Source organism: Schistocerca cancellata, chromosome 3 (genome assembly GCF_023864275.1).
Source record: "Schistocerca cancellata isolate TAMUIC-IGC-003103 chromosome 3, iqSchCanc2.1, whole genome shotgun sequence".
Taxonomy (NCBI): Eukaryota; Metazoa; Arthropoda; class Insecta; order Orthoptera; family Acrididae; genus Schistocerca; species Schistocerca cancellata.
Window position 1 is genome coordinate 956,377,127 of NC_064628.1, and position 17,424 is coordinate 956,394,550.

Genomic DNA, 17,424 nt, shown 5'->3' on the forward strand with positions numbered 1-17,424 from the left:
AATTTTATATCATTGTCTGTCAGACATTTTGTATCAATGGACAAGTGACCACAAATTTTGTTGTGGCATTGAGCACCTCTTTTTGTGCTAAAGACAGTATTAATGTGGGGTAATGAATGTCACCTTTGGTACGTTACTGATCCTTTTGAACTGTAGTGGATTACTTGCAACAAACTTCATGAGGGAGTAAATATACTGTGAAGCAGCAGTCAGACTGTCAGCTCCATACACAGAACTCTACAAGATGATCATGGGTGAGCACCACATATTATTCTTACACTAATTTTTGAGCAATGAAGACTCATTCTTAAGAGGGAAAGAACATTGTTCCATATGACATTACTGAATGAAAATATAAAAAGTACGTCAATTTACTTATATGTTTCTCACCAAGATTTGCAATAATTCTAAATACAAATGTGACCAAAGTAAGTTGTTTTTGGAGTTTCAAAATGTGCTTTCTCTGGGTTAAATTCTCATCAATAGAGACACCTACAATTTTGAATTTTCAACCCTATTTATTATTTCCTCACCATGTGTGACGCTCATCACTGATGTGCAGATGTGCAGATCTGAATATACTGTGTCTTTTTAAAATTCAGGATGACACATTCAGAGAAAACCAGTCAATGATGCTCGTAAGGACATTGTTTACCATTTCTTTCATTTCTGTATGTATGTGTTGTGACTCGCCAATTATTCAAAGTGCCGCCGCGCAATTACGCACGTCCTCTACGTGCGGCGCTGTCTGCCAGCCACGCAGCAGCTGCGCCACCTAAGCGGCCAGCCGAGCAGCGGCCGCTAGACTGAGACTCAGTGTTTAATCGAATGCCGACTTGTACACAGGTCAACTTACTCAGTGACTTATATGTGTTGTTATCCGAAATATGTGTTAAATTTGAAGATATAAAAGTATGCTTGAAGTAATTACAATACTTTTGTCATCTGCAAAAAGAATTAACTTGTATATTAGATGGAAAATCATTCAAATATATGAGGGACAATAGTGGATCTAAGACTGAGCCTTAGGGAACGCCATACATGATTTCTCCCTAATCAGGATTATGTCCCCAGACAACATTGACTTAACTACTAGGCACAATTTTCAGTACTCTTTTGGTTAGATATGACATTACCTATTAGTTGGCTGTACCATCAAAATCATAAAACATCAATGAGAATACTGTGATCCACACAGCCAAATGCCTTAGACAGGTCATAGAAAATACCAATTGGCACTGTTTTATTATTTAATACTTATAAAAGTTTGTCAGTGAACATGGAAATGGCATTCTGAGTAGAACAACTCTCCTGAAACCCAAGCTGTGATTTGAAGAGGATGTTGTTGCTAAGGTGAGAGATAACTCTAGAATACATCACCTTCTCAACAAATTTGGAAAATGATGTCAGCAGTGAAACAGATCTGTAGTTATTGATCTCTCTCGTATCACCTTTCTTGAAGTGTTGAGCGAAAGGGTATTTCAGTCTCTGGAAAATTGCCTTGAGTGAGTGATGCATTACATACTTCAGACTTTTTTTTTTTTTTTTTTTTTGTGGAGAGAGAGAGAGACTGCATGATTGTCTTAACTTCAAGAGAAGGTGGTGATACATAATATGACTGAATTTTCTGAGGGTTATTTTTTCAATCTACTGCTGTGATTTTTCTGTTTAACTGTTTATTCATCACTTTCTACTATATTTAAGAAATGGTTATTAAATATATTTGCTACCTGTGACTCGTCATCATTTACAGCCCCTCCATTTAGTTCAATATTGATGTTATCCTGTTCTGTCACCTATTGTCCCATCTTTTGTTTCACCACATTCCATATTGTCTGCTGTCGGAATTACTGATTTCTAACATTATGGGCATGTTCTCTGATATTTTTTAATAATCTTTCCTTGTAATTTTGACTACTGCAGAAACACTCTACTTGTTCGTGCCAAAAAAAAAAAATTTTCCTTTCACAAGATACTTTAATCCCTCTTGTGATCCATGGTTTTCTTACCTGGCTATTGATGCCCTTTCTTATATTATACGGAAACCTATTTTCAAATAATGATATGAATTGATCACTGAATAGATTTTATATCAGCATTAAGTTCATTATAAATTTCATCCCTAGTTACCCAATGTAAACTATTCTTAAAAACAATTTTTCCTGGATTTGTCAACTGTTCTAACTGATTTTCACTGTGGAGTATCCACACTGTTTGGCACTGTGTTATTTATCCTGACAAATTGCGCATCATGATTAGAGAGAGCATTTGTTACTCAGCAAACAGTTTTTTCTTGCATTGAGTTTCACAAAAGAAAATATTTTCAAAAAGGGTCCTACTGTCATTATCCACCCGTGCTGTAATGTTAGTTACTGAGATCAAATTGTAGGATACAAACAAGGTTTCCTGATCATTTTTCCTATCACAGTCCTTTAGGAAATCTACACTGAAGTTAGCACAGACATAACTGCTTGTTGCTGTCTGACATAGCACAGTAAGATATCCACACCCAGTTTAAAATTTCCCAGCAGGGATCTATACACAGTTACAATTAAAAATGGTTCAAATGGCTCTGAGCACAATGGAACTTAACATCTGAGGTCATCAGTCCCCTAGACTTAGAACTAATTAAACCTAACTAACCTAAGGACAACACAAACATCCATGCCCGAGGCAGGATTCGAACCTGCGACTGTAGCAGTCGCACGGTTCCAGACTGAAGCGCCTAGAACCGCTCGGCCACTATGGCCGGCTACAATTAAAAGAACTATCTTTCAGTGTTATTTCACATCACCCCTTTTCATTACATCTGTTTAGTCCATGCAGTATTGACTTCCTGAAAAACACTTCAGAACTTTTAACAAGCTCAAAAACTGGCTACTTGAGAGGATCAGCACAAAAGATCATGATTTATTGCATTGCAGATGCCATTTGTTACCCAAAAAATGGGGAAGATATGGTAGCTGCCAAAGGAACTGCTTTCAAGAAATTATCTTACAACATTCTAATAAAACAAACATGCTGCCTGTCCCAACACACATGAGAATTAATTCAAGTACCTGAGAAGACATAATAAAAAACATAAAAAAATCTAAAAACATATTTTTTTAAAAATGTTTTAAGAATGACAGATTTAGTATGACGACTGCAAGGAAACAGATAGACTTTCCAATGTAGCAAGATAAATGGCGAATGAATTTTATTTTTCCATGCGACAGTCCAAGCTTCAAGGCTTATTTTTGAAAACAAATAGATTTCAGCCATTATCCATTTCTCTTTATGTAATATTCAAAGTAACAAAATATGTTTTTACAATGTACAATACCAAAATGTAAGTAGGCTATACATTTTTGTGAAAATGATAAATAAAAAATCTGAAACTTATGTTGACAGTATTAGTAAATGTCACTTTGCACTATCATGGTGTGAAGAATATCAAAGCTTCAAAACTTTGAAATGCTGTAAAATGGAAACAGACAGATAAGCTAACACATCCCTGATGGGTACACATCCCTGTATGGAGAACAGACAAGCTGCACCCAGATCTCAGATGGTGTACGACATGGTTTGGTTGACTTGACATGGAATAACCCAAGAGTAGGCTAGCATTATACCTTTATTTGCAATTGCGTCCTTAATTGCTTCTGCAGTGTTCTTTTTTCCTTCATCTTTCCCTATATTATGGGTGTCCAATTCTGCCTGTGCATTAGAGACAGTTTCACCTCTAGTTGTAGAATCAGTTGACAAGAACTGCCAACACAGGGCGTTAAATTTCCATTTGAAACACCCATCTTGTTTAGGAATGATATGGTTCTGTATACATTTAATGCCGCAACAATTATTTGCAGATGGTGAGTTCCTACTAAAAAAGCTCCTACCATGACATCCTGTAACAATCCATTTCAGTTACCACAAATCTGGAGCATGCCTTATACACACGTTACAAATTATGCCTTGAACACAACATAACCACTAATTATCAAGCACAAATAAATACACAATAAACGGAAACACAAACAGACCTGTTTACTTGCAAGTCATGACTGATGAATAATTTCAGGTCAGACAAGACTGAAGTTCATTAAAAAAAATATTCTTACCATGCTTATTCAACAGTAACTGCTCAAACGTTTTGTATGTATGTTTCGCAACAGGCCTGTGGCGAAGGAAAGTGCACGAAGCTGACTTCAATAACATTGCTCTAGGGCACACCCCGACTTTAAACTACAATCTGAAAAGGAAACAGTGCCCACCAACCGCGTAATTTTAACCAACCAACAATCGGCAACATCAAGATGTATGTCACAATATTTCAGCTTATGCAAATAAATTACAAAAAAAATAAAAAACTTACTCTCAATTTCTGAACAATTTGTTTACTTACTTACCATCTAGGTGCCCGTGTTTACTTCGTTACGTAGGTAGCAAATATACAACAATGCTGTACTAAAAGCAATTTTTTCTGATTTCCCTTAAATCGAACATGTTTTCATTACTGCCGAAGTCTGAAAGATGCATTTAATATTTGCAATACGGGACGCCGACCGTATGTAATTTCTTAACTGCGCTGAAACAGTCTTGATATGGTGGCAAATCTTGTAAGGTTGTGGTGAAAATGTCTGACTACACCAATGCGTTAACTCAATTTATCGACAGAAATTTGCAAGAATTGTCTGCTATACGTCATACTATGTTGCAGCAGAATCCTATCTTCAGCTATAATACTGTCACTTTCAGGCCAAAGATGTTTGAAATAGATTTTGAAGAAGCAATCGCTGTAAAGCACTGTTGAGCCTTGCACACACCGGCGCAGCGTCATATCTGCCAAGCCACACGATTGAAAGGTTTGATGCATTTTGGCACCAGTAATTGTTTCTACACTCGCAATCAGAATTCCTACCAGAACAGCTTTCGTGATTTGATTTTTTTATTGATCCCAGAAATCTTGCAGTGGTGAGGCAAATTCACACTGGCCAACATTGTTTGTTCGGTTTGAGATATAACGGAACCAAACTACAGGGTCATCAGTTAATCTCGCCGCCACACGATTGAAAGCCTACACACTCGCCGCCATTGTTTATTTATTATTTGTTTATTTTTTAGCATGTTTAACGTGTACCTGACTGTCAATTGAAGCTATACATGTACACATAATTTTAGTTAAGTGCAGACAGATTTTAACACATTTGTTGTTGTTGTTGTGGTCTTCAGTCCTGAGACTGGTTTGATGCAGCTCTCCATGCTACTCTATCCTGTGCAAGCTTCTTCATCTCCCAGTACCTACTGCAACCTACATCCTTCTGAATCTGCTTGGTGTATTCATCTCTTGGTCTCCCTCAACGATTTTTACCCTCCACGCTGCCCTCCAATACTAAATTGGTGATCCCTTGATGCCTCAGAACATGTCCTACCAACCGATCCCTTCTTCTAATCAAGTTGTGCCACAAACTTCTCTTCTCCCCAATCCTCTTTCACAGTAGTTATGTGATCTACCCATCTAATCTTCAGCATTCGTCTGTAGCACCACATTTCGAAAGCTTCTATTCTCTTCTTGTCGAAACTATTTATCGTCCATGTTTCCCTTCCATACATGGCTACACTCCATACAAATACTTTCAGAAACGACTTCCTGACACTTAAATCTATAGTCGATGTTAACAAATTTCTCTTCTTCAGAAACGCTTTCCTTCCCATTGCCAGTCTACATTTTATATCCTCTCTACTTCGATCATCATCAGTTATTTTACTCCCCAAATAGCAAAACTCCTTTACTACTTTAAGTCTCATTTCCTAATCTAATTCCCTCAGCATCACCCGACTTAATTCGATTACAATCCATTATCCTCGTTTTGCTTTTGTTGATGATCATCTTATACCCTCTCTTCAAGACACTGTCCATTCCGTTCAACTGCTCTTCCAAGTCCTTTGCTGTTTCTGACAGAATTACAATGTCATTGGCGAACCTCAAAGTTTTTATTTCTTCTCCATGGATTTTAATTCCTACTCCGAACTTTTCTTTTGTTTTCTTTATTGCTTGCTCAATATGCAGATTAAATAACATCGAGGATAGGCTACAACCCTATCTCACTCCCTTCCCAACGACTGCTTGCCTTTCATACCCCTCGACTCTTATAACTGCCATCTGGTTTCTGTACAAATTGTGAATAGCCTTTCGCTCCCTGTATTTTAATCCTGCCACCTTCAGAATTTGAAAGAGAGTATTCCAGTCAACATTGTCAAAAGCTTTCACCAGGTCTACAAATGCTAAAACGTAGGTTTGTCTTTCCTTAATCTTTCTTCTAAGATAAGTCGTAAGGTCAGTATTCCCTCACTTGTTCCAACATTTCTACGGAATCCAAATTGATCTTCCCCGAGGTTGGCTTCTATCAGTTTTTCCATTCGTCTGTAAAGAATTCGCGTTAGTATTTTGCAGCTGTGACTTATTAAACTGATACTTCGGTAATTTTCACATCTGTCAACACCTGCTTTCTTTGAGATTGGAATTATTATATTCTTCTTGAAGTCTGAGGGTATTTCGCCTGTCTCGTACATCTCGACTATCAAATTTTCGTCTCTCTTCACTACCTGAATAATTTCTTTTATCTCATCATACATTTCATCAATTTCTTCATCATCTGCAGAGCTAGTTGGCATATAAAATTGTACTACTGTAGTAGGCGTGGGCTTCGTGTCTATCTTGGCCACAATAATGCGTTCACTATGCTGTTTGTAGTAGCTTACCCGTACTCCTATTTTTTTGTTCATTATTAAACCTACTCCTGCATTACCCCTATTTGATTTTGTATTTATAACCCTGTATTCACCTGACCAAAAGTCTTGTTCCTCCTGCCGCTGATCTTCAGTAATTCCCACTATATCTAACTTTAACTTATCCATTTCCCTTTTCAAATTTTCTAACCTACCTCCCCGATTAAGGGATCTGACATTCCACGCTCCGATCTGTAGAACACCAGTTTTCTTTCTCCTGATAACGACGTCTTCTTGAGTAGTCCCCGCCTGGAGATCCGAATGGGGGACTATTTTACCTCCGGAATATTTTACCCAAGAGGACGCCATCATCATTTAATCATACAGTAAAGCTGCATGCCCTCAGGAAAAATTACGGCTGTAGTTTCCCCTTGCTTTCAGCCGTTCACAGTACCAGAACAGTAAGGCCATTTTGGTTAGTGTTACAAGGCCAGATCAGTCAATCATCCAGACTGTTGCCCCTGCAACTACTGAAAACGCTGCTGCCCCTCTTCAGGAACCACACGTTTGTCTGGCCTCTCAACGGATACCCCTCCGTTGTGGTTGCATCTACGGTACGGCTATCTGTATCGTTGAGGCACGCAAGCCTCCCCACCAATGGCAAGGTCCATGGTTCATGGGGGGAGATTCTAGTACATCTTATTACATATCATTATACAAATAAATACATTATCTGTTCCATTATATATTACATGCAGCTTAATTACAGAAGTACACACATATTCTTCCAGTTTCAGGTTGCCCATATGGTGTACCTACATTTTTCATGACTGCAAAAGTACATTATGATTATAGAGCTATGGTACTCTTATTTTTCAGTAATTAGGGATTCCTCTGTCATCATTCATGTCCTTCAGTATACTTTGAAGATATTCGTTTACAGGCAGTGGTTTTTGGTACTATACAGGGTGAGTCACCTAACGTTACTGCTGGATATATTTCGTAAACCACACCAAATACTGACGAACCGATTGCACAGCCGAACGTGAGGAGAGGGGCTACTGTAATTGTTTAATACAATCCATACAAAAATGCACGGAAGTATGTTTTTTAACACAGACCTACGTTTTTTAAAATGGAACCACGTTAGTTTTGTTAGTACATCTGAACATATAAACAAATACGTAATCAGTGCCGTTTGTTGCATTGTAAAATGTTAATTACATCCGGAGATATTGTAACCTAAAGTTGGCGCTTGAAACCTCTGACGTTCAGTTGCGTGTTGTAACAAACACGGGCCACGGTCGGCGAGCAGCATCTGCAGGGACATGTTTACGATGACGACCGTGTTTACGAGTGTGGCTGTAGTGCACTGTTGTTGTTTGGTCTAGCTGTCGCAGTGTCCGCATGTAGCGCTTGCTGCTATTGTTATTCTGCATTCGTCTCTGCATGCAGACCAACTGTAGTACACCGTGTTACCAGACGTCTGTGATAGTATAGTGTTGTAGGAACTGTGACCATGGTGGATTCGAACTCTGAAAAGGCGGAGATGATACTCATCTATGGCGAGTGTCGACGAAATGCAGCTGAAACCTGCAGGGTGTATGCAGAATGGTACCCGGACAGAGAGCATCCAACGTGCCGAACATTGCAAAACATCTACCACCAACTGTATGCAACAGGTATGGTCGTAGCACGCAAACGGGTCCGTAACAGGCGGGTGCAGTTGGTGTGTTAGCTGCTGTTGCCATGAACCCACACGTGAGTACACGGGACATTGACTCAGTCCACCGGCTCTCGCAAAGTAGTGTCATGCGCATATTGCATCGTCACCGCTTTCACCCGTTTCATGTGTCGCTACATCAGCAATTACATGGTGATGACTGTAATCATCGAGAGCAATTCTTTCAATGGGCATTAACAGAGAATGCGTTGCAGTTCTACCTGTTTACCGATGAAGCGGATTTCACAAACCACGGGGCAGTGAATCTACGGAACATGCATTACTGGTCCGTGGACAATCCTCGATGGCTCAGACAGGTAGAGCGACAGCGACCGTGGACTGTAAATGTATGGTGCGGAATCATTGGCGACCACCTCATTGGTCCTCACTTCATTGCAGGGGCCCAAACAGCTGCAACATACATCGCGTTTCTACAGAACGATCTGCCAACGTTGCTCGAAAATGTCCCACTGGAAACGCGTCGACGTATGTGGTATCAGCATGATGGTGCACCTGCACATTCCGCAATTAACACTAGGCTGACCCTTGACAGGATGTTCGACGGGCGTTTCATAGGACGTGGAGGACGCATAAATTGGCCAGCCCGTTTCCCTGATCTTACACCTCTGGACTTCTTTCTGCAGGGTACGTTAAAGGAGAATGTGTACCGTGATGTGCCTACAACCCCAGAGGATATGAAACAACGTATTGTGGCAGCCTGCGGCGACATTACACCATATGTACTGCGGCGTGTACCACATTCATTAGGCCAGAGATTGCAATTGTGTGCAGCAAATGATGGCCACCACATTGAACATCTATAGGCCTGACATGTCGGGACACACTCTATTCCACTCCGTAATTGAAAACGGAAACTTTGTGTGTACGTGTATCTCACCCCTCATGGTAATGTACATGTGCGTCAGTGAAAAAGACTAATAAAAAGGTGTTAGTATGTGGACGTAATGTGCTGTTACAGTCCCTTCTGTACCTAAGGTCCATCACCGTTCCCTTTGGATCCCTACGTAATCCGGTGCTCTCCGATACACACGATCGAACAGCGGAGGAGTGGTACTCAAGCGTCAACTTTAGGTTACAATATCTCCGGATGTAATTAATATTTTACAATGCAACAATCGGCACTGATTACGTATTTGTTTATATGTTCAGATGTGCTAACAAAACTAACGGGGTTCCATTTTAAAAAAACGTAGGTTTGTGCTAAAAAACATACTTCTGTGCATTTTTTTATGATTTGTATTAACCAATTACACTAGCCCCTCTCCTCACGTTCGGTCTGTGGAATCGATTCGTCAGTATTTGATGTGGTTTACGAAATATATCCAGCGGTAATGTTAGGTGACTCACCCTGTATATGTGTAATTCATTCTCGCAGTAAATTTTGTTGAAGTCTTGGGTTGTGAACAGTTTTATTTAATAACTTCACTGACGTTTAAATATCTCTGTCTTACCACACATGGATTGTTTTGCGTCCTTTGCCACAATGGAAATATATTATTGTTGTTAAGCATTATTCTGTAGAGTTCTAATAAACAAGTGTGTTTCTTTTTACCTACGAAAAACTTGTGGTCATTCCTAAATAACCAAACGGGTTACAGGCCCAGGTGTGCTATTGTGCAATTATATAAAGGAATTGAAAAATCACAAGTTGTAAGTTTCGTATGTAAATGAAGTGTAAATTCTGAAATTCGCTTATTGTGACTTTCGTATGTTGGTGTAACTTTTGGAGTGAAGTACAACCACAGATTTGACAAGAGTAATAAGCATTGGTTTAGTGGGAGGGCAATCAGTCTGGAACACATGGAAATACAAAGCAAAGGTCTGTCTATGTGGTATTCCTGGAGCGCTTGATGTTATCGAAGGTAAGTTAGTTAAACCCACAGAACATGTGGAAGATGCTCAAGTCAAATAGACATATAAGAAAGCACTAAATAATTATCTTAAGGCTGACAGCAACGCTTTATTTTTATTGACTACGAATGTGACAAAGGAAACATTGCAGAAAATAATGTATCTTAATACATCTTGAGAAGTACGGACAGAATGAATTGCATAAATTATATGATCATGTTTCTGAAGATAAGGTGTATGACCTTTTTTTATAATTTTTTTGGATATGTGACACATTATAGTGATGATGTAGCAACTCATATACCGAAGCCGAAAAACGTGTGGAATGATTTAAAGCAAGAAATGACCAAAGATACAGAAAATAATCCAGAATTAAACGACTTATTTTTAATCTGTAAAATTTTAGGCACGCTACCAGACGAGTATTTTTCTTTTAACTCAAGTTGGATACTTATATTAGAAAACAATCTCTCTCTCTCTCTCTATTCGTTTAGTAGGTACCGACTCTTCGTGACCCCATGAACCAAATCACGCCACTTTAGAAAACAATAGGACTGTTGATAACTTGACAACTCAACTTTGGGCATATGAGAATGCTTTGTTGAATAAAGAAGGAGACTCACATCATAAGAGCCTCTTATATGTAACTCACTGAAACAGTCTTCTAAACAACCTCAGAGGAAAAAGGAAGTTGTCTGTCACTATTGTAAGTAATCATGTGATAAAGAAATGCCGAAAGTGGATTGTGTATGGTCGACCACAAAAGTCTCAGAAAAGCAATGTTCCAGAAACTGCTAAAACTTCAAATACAAAGATGGTTCTCTTCTCTGAGACGTCTGTTGTTATGTCAGCTGAGTGTGATACTGGCAGCTGATTTGTATCACCAATACTGTCAATTTTTTCAAGACATTAGCAGATGGTGATACTGTTGAGGCTGTTGGCAACGGCATAATAGAAATGGAAGCGGCAGTGAATGGAAAGTGGCACAAAATCACTCTGAGTGAATTATGGTACGTATCAAAAATTAAAAAGAACCTGTTTTCAGTCTTAGCAGCACAAGATAAAAATCAAAAAGTACGTTTTTATCTACAAAATAAAGGAGTTATTTTAAAAATTGGTGTGAAGTTGCAAAACTAATTGGTTACCGTTATCGTTATGGAGGACTGATTAAATTATAAAACATTTCTACTGAAGTAAATGAAATCAGTCGAGAAAATTTACTACAATTGTACCATAACGATTTAGACATCAAAATAAGCGACTTTTTAAGATGTTAATTTCCAAATCTTAGGCATAAAAGTGGGACTGGGTTATGAGTTCTGTGAAGACTGTATTTATGGTAAAACACACTGGCTTCCATTTGGAACCCATAAGAGAGTTTCTGAACTGAGAGAGCTGATTCACACAGATCTCTGTGGTCCTTTTGAAAAGTACAATTCTGTGTATCGCAACTTTGTTTTATTCAAAGATGATTACAGTAAATTTCGAGCTGTTTACTTCGTCAGGGAGAAAAAAACTAAAACACTTTGTAACTGAAACAAAGACTGCTGGACATACAATTAAAAACCTCTTAAGCGATAATGGATGAGAATTCAACGATAAACAGACAAGGGAGATTTTGCAGAAGATGGCATAATCCAATGTTTTGCTATGTCATAAACTCCAAAGCAAAACTGATGTAGTGAAATAGAAAGTCGCACACTTGTTGAAACAGTCAGGGCTATAATATATGTTTATGGAAACATTTCTCAGTCGTTTTGGACTGAAATGATAAATTCTGTAGCATGCATTATGAATTAAATGGGGCCTACTGGTATTTTAGGAACGTCTCCATATGAAATATGGTATCCAAAGAACCCTGGCGTGAAGCACCTACATATAACTGAGTCAAAATGATATGTTCACATTCCAAAACAATTAAGGGCGAAAAGGGATCGAAAAGTAGTAAAAGGGACTATGATTGGCTATGACAATGACGATGGTTATCGGATCTGCTGTGAAGAAAATTGACATTTAATGCAATCACAGGATGTTATTTTTGAAGAGAAAATCATGCAAACGGAAAGTAAATAGTTCCTGTGGTTCTTGATTTCCTCCATCAGAAGTCTCAAGAGTCATCAGACGAAATTAAGAGCAAAGAGAAATTTAGTTTTCAAGAATAGAATAGAGTAGAATAGAATAGAATATTTATTTGCCTATCAGTATGTTTTCTATACAATTGGCATCGTCAGTGTGTTCAATACATTTTTTTAAATTACAGTAATTATTATTGTACATAATTGTGCCTGTGCAGGGCAAGCAGATACACATGCTAAAGTAATATTGATAATACAACAATTACTCACTCACAATAGTAATATTAATAATAATAATAATACATCATAACAGTCAAATATACAATAGTATCAAGATACATTTATGGCACATTTTAGGTATCCACATAAAAGTCTTTGTTGGTACATTACTGTCACAAACATATAGGTATAATTCATATTGTAATTTTTTGTTTCATGTAGCATATCTCTTTTGTGTCACTGTTTAGAAACTCGTTAAGTGAGTAACGTGGCGTACATTTGAGCCACACTTCTATTGTTTGCTAAAAGTTATTCATCAGAAGTTCGCTCACAGCCTTTGAGAGTTTGTTATAAAATTTCAAACTAAGGTGTTTATGGCTCTTTTGTGTTAATGGCAGCCATGTGTATGGTTGGTCTATTTTACTATTATTTCGAGTATTATGAACGTCCACTTCAGATATTAAATTAAAGTTCTTTACGTTCTCTTTAGCATATATGAAACAATTATAAATGTATATACTAGGTAGTGTCATTATCTTTAGTTCTTTAAAACGATTTTTGCAACTTTGTCTTGGTGCTAGTCCTAAAATGCACCTAACTGCTTTCTTCTGTCACTTGAAGAGTGTACTTGAACCCACTGAGTTACCCCAAAGAAGTACCCCATATTGCAGTTGTGAATGGAAAAGAGCAAAGTATGTGGAGATTAGCGGATTTTTACTGATAACATGTCTCAGCTTGTGTAATAGAAAGAGAGTTTGAGCAAGTTTGCCACATAGATAATTTGTGTGTCTGTCCCATGTAAGTTTCTGATCTATATGTAAACCTAGTAACTTGGCATTTTTTGTATTCTGTTCGATTGGTTTCAGTGTGAAGTAAATTACTTCAGTTTTCAATTTGTTTATTGATAAAAGGTTGGCTCTGCATTTCAGTTACTACTGTGTTGTATTCTATGACATCTTGCAGATTTTCTCCCTCTGTTATTAGCATCATATCATCAGCATACAGTACATTGTTGCATGGCATATAATGTGAGAAGTCATTGATGTAAACAATGAACAGGAAAGGGCCAAGCACTGACCCTTGTGGAATTCCTCACCTTTGGTTTCATGGGTGTTGACTTTTGATAGTTAGCTTTTACTAATTGTACCCTATTGCTGAAGTATGATTGAACAAATTGTAATGGTTTATCTACAGTACCATAATGTTCTAGTTTTTTATCGTTATTTCATGTGTGACTGAGTCGAAGGCTTTCGTTAAATCTAACAGTGTAGCACAAGTGAGTTTCTTGTTTTCATATCCTTCATATATATTACTAAGGAGGCATTCAACTGCGTTGGTTGTTGATAGTTCAGATCGAAAGCCAAACTGGTTCTTACTCAATAATTTCTTACTTTCAAAATAATTGTAAATTTAGATATGTATGCAGGTTTCTATTACTTTTGATATAATGAGAACTATTGATACAGGTCTATAATTGTTTGGCATTTTTCTGTCACCTTTTTTATAGATTGGGAGTGTAGCTGTCATTTTCAGACATTCAGGGAATACTCCTTCTTGAAGTTTATGATTTGTCAGATATGTTAGTGGCATTAAGATTGAAGTGGCTATGTGTTTAACAATACTGTTACTAAGCCCATAATAGTCCTCTGTTTTTTAGTTTTTATGTTTCTTTATAGATTTGATAATGTGGCCAGAGGTGATTTTTGACCAAGAGAATTTCTCAGTTGCTGGTGCTTGTTGTTTAAGAAGGGTTACAGCACCTGAAATATTATCAGAACTACTTTTACCAAAAGAAGAAGAAGCAGAAGAAGAGTTCAGTAATTATGATGTTTTACTATATGAAACTGATGTGAGATTAGAACAGTCTGATTATAGAAGAATTACGCTACAACTGCATGAACAGTTAAAGCTAAAACGTCCGAAAAGACTTCAAAACTATGTAAAGCAGTTAATGACCTTTAACTAATCAGAATCTTATTGCCACATCATAAATTCGAGTCAACAAGACGAATGAAAAGCTGCAATGGATCAAAAAATGGCGGCACATCAAGAAAATGGAATTTGGATTTTGGAAGATTTGCCTCTTGAAACGAGGGCAGTTCCATGTAAGTGGATCTATAAACTGTAGACGAATGCTGATGAATCGGTTGACAGTTTCAGAGCAAGATTGGTTATCAAAGGATTTTCTCAAAAGAAAGGGATGTTAACTGTTGCAAAGATGTTGACTATTCGAACATTAATATGTGTGGCAGACAAAGGGTAGATGAACGTGGTACAAATAGATGTGCCTTTCTTTACGGTGACCTGATGGAAACTATATTAATAACACAACCTGAAGGTTATAATTATGGTTCTAGAAAAGTATATCGATTAATGAAAACCTTATATGGCCTGAAACAGGCACCCCACTACTGGAATGAAAGGTTCAGTAGGTATGTGATGGAATTAGGATTTAATTAAGCTAATCCTTGCCTCTTCATGAGACAGAAAGGTTCTTAAAAGATTTCTTCATACTTTATGTTAATAATGAACTGACTGAAGCAAACAATGATAGTGAACTTAAAGGATTTATTGGAGCACTTGAAAGAGAATTCCACATAAAATAAAAGCCAGCATAATTTTTCTTAGGCTTGGAAATTGATAGAAAAGAAGATGGGTGCATTCAAGTCAGTCAGACTCACTATACCAAGAAGGTTTTGGAGCACTTTGGCATGAGTGGTTGTAGCGCTCTAACAATTCCAATTATCAAGGACGATAGTATGGAAGAGACCCTATCATTAATGAGTATACTTATAGACAAGCAGGTGGATCCTTGGTGTACGTGATGTGTGGAACAAGACCACACATAAAATATGCTATTGGAGTACTATCTAGACGTCTTGAACATCCAACAGAGCGTGATGTAATAAATATGAAGACAGTAACTGTTCCCAAAAGAACAGATACCATTGATGACTGTGCACCTTCTCAAGAATAAATTATAATTAATCGAAACCCTCAGCTGCCGACAGGTGTTGTTGATTTACCTCAGTGAGGACAGCTGAAAATGTGTGCCCCGCCTGGGACTCGAACCCGGGATCTCCTGCTTACATGGCAGACACTCTGTCCATTTGAATCACTGAGGACACGGATAAATAGCGCGACTGCAGGGCCTTATCCCTTGCACACTTCCTGTGAGACCCACATTTCCAACTGTCCACAGTCTAATTTCTTAATGTTCCTAATAGATATTTGCCCATCCACTCATTACTCACACCCACTAAGGAGACGATTCCTGTACAAGGTTCGTGCAACTTGTGCACAAGATGAAGGTTGATGTCCATGTAGCCTTTAACTACATACGAAGATAGTAACTGTTCCCGAAAGAACAGATACCATTGATGACCATGCAGCTTCTCAAGAATAAATGATAATTAATCGAAACCCTCAGCTGCCAACAGGTGTTGTTGATTTACCTCAATGAGAACAGCTGAAAATGTGTTCCCCGACTGGGACACGAACCCGGGACCTCCTGCTTGCATGGCACTGAGGACACAGATGAATAGCGCGACTGCAGGGACTTATCCATTGCGCGCTTGATGTAATAAAGGTAAAAAGAATTTTTCGCTATCTGAGAGGCACATATGACTATGAACTTATTTACAAAAACAGTGAAAACAAATGCAATCTTTAATGTTATAGTATATGCCAATCATGGAGGTGATTTAGGAACTGGGCAGTCGACCTCAGGTGTTCTCTTCCTGTACTTCGGCGCACCTGTCAGTTGGATGGTTTAGCAACAAACTTCAGTTGTAATCACTACTATGGAACATGAAGCTGTAGCAGCTAATGAAGCAGCATGAGAAATGGTCTGGAGGAAGAGACTGTTTATCGTAACTTTGACAGCTAAAGGCTTCGAAACCTTGCCTACAAGTGGACCATGAAGCTTATGTTCGACTCAAACAGAATCCTGAATTTCACCAATGGACAAAACATATTCATCTCAGACACTTCTTTCTTCAAGAATGAGTTACAGCTGGTGAAATTACAATTTCAGGAGTAGATACAGAAAATAAGCTTGTGGATTTATTAACAAAACTATTATTTGATGCCAGACTACTTGGCTGCCCAACTGCAACAGTTGTGCAAAAATCTGAGAGTCTGTAAGTTACTAAATATGGGAGAGTATTAAAGTTTTGCATTGTGAACAGTTTGTGCAATCTTTGGCACAGTGGAAATTTATTACCGTTGTTAAGCGTTCTTCTGCAGACTTCTAATAAACCAGTGTGTTTTTTATCTACAAAAAAGTTATGTAATTCCTAAATAACCAAACAAATTTCACATTACGTTACCTTAAAACGTTTCACAACGCATTTCAAAAGGCGACATTCACACAGGCCATCAACGAATCGCTACATCACGTCACATCACTTCAAAGTTTCTTGGGAAGAAAGTGTTGACCACTGTGGTGCTGATGGTATCATCATCCACTAGCATTGGAGATGAACCGACCTTGTCCATGCTCACTCATAGTAGTTGATGTTGTGCTTTTGTTTCACTTTAATCTTTTTTTATTTTCATATTGACCAACTGGGAGTAAGTAACATCTTCACTTCCTTTTCTTTCCTTATTGTTTCCTATTTTTTCATTACTCCTTCATCTTCTCCCTCATGTTGCTTTTCATTTTTCTGTCCATGCTGTTCCCGATATCTTATTTCTTCTGCACTGAAAGCGTTCTAAATTTAGTATTTGATTCTTATTTCTATCTAGTTCTTTCTTTATTTCTGCAATCCATGCTGTTGTCGAATTCTTATTTCAAAAATACAGGAACAGTTGTTTTGTGGGCCT

At 37.9% G+C, this 17,424-nt stretch overlaps 1 protein-coding gene across 2 annotated transcripts in view; it reads right to left on the reverse strand.

The window, feature by feature from the left end:
- The window catches only part of LOC126176020 (zinc transporter 9), a 173,757-nt gene extending 169,004 nt beyond the window's left edge, over positions 1-4,753 (reverse strand). The window contains exons 1-3 of one of the 2 annotated variants that reach the window (XM_049923143.1): positions 4,385-4,753; positions 4,101-4,231; positions 3,615-3,887 (exon numbers count right to left, since the gene is read on the reverse strand). In XM_049923143.1, the coding sequence (XP_049779100.1) occupies positions 3,615-3,887; positions 4,101-4,197 (370 nt within the window). In that variant the 5' untranslated portion in view covers positions 4,198-4,231; positions 4,385-4,753. The remainder of the gene's footprint in view (positions 1-3,614; positions 3,888-4,100; positions 4,232-4,384) is intronic. The other variant, XM_049923142.1, reaches the window with a different exon arrangement.
- Positions 4,754-17,424: the final 12,671 nt, after the last annotated feature.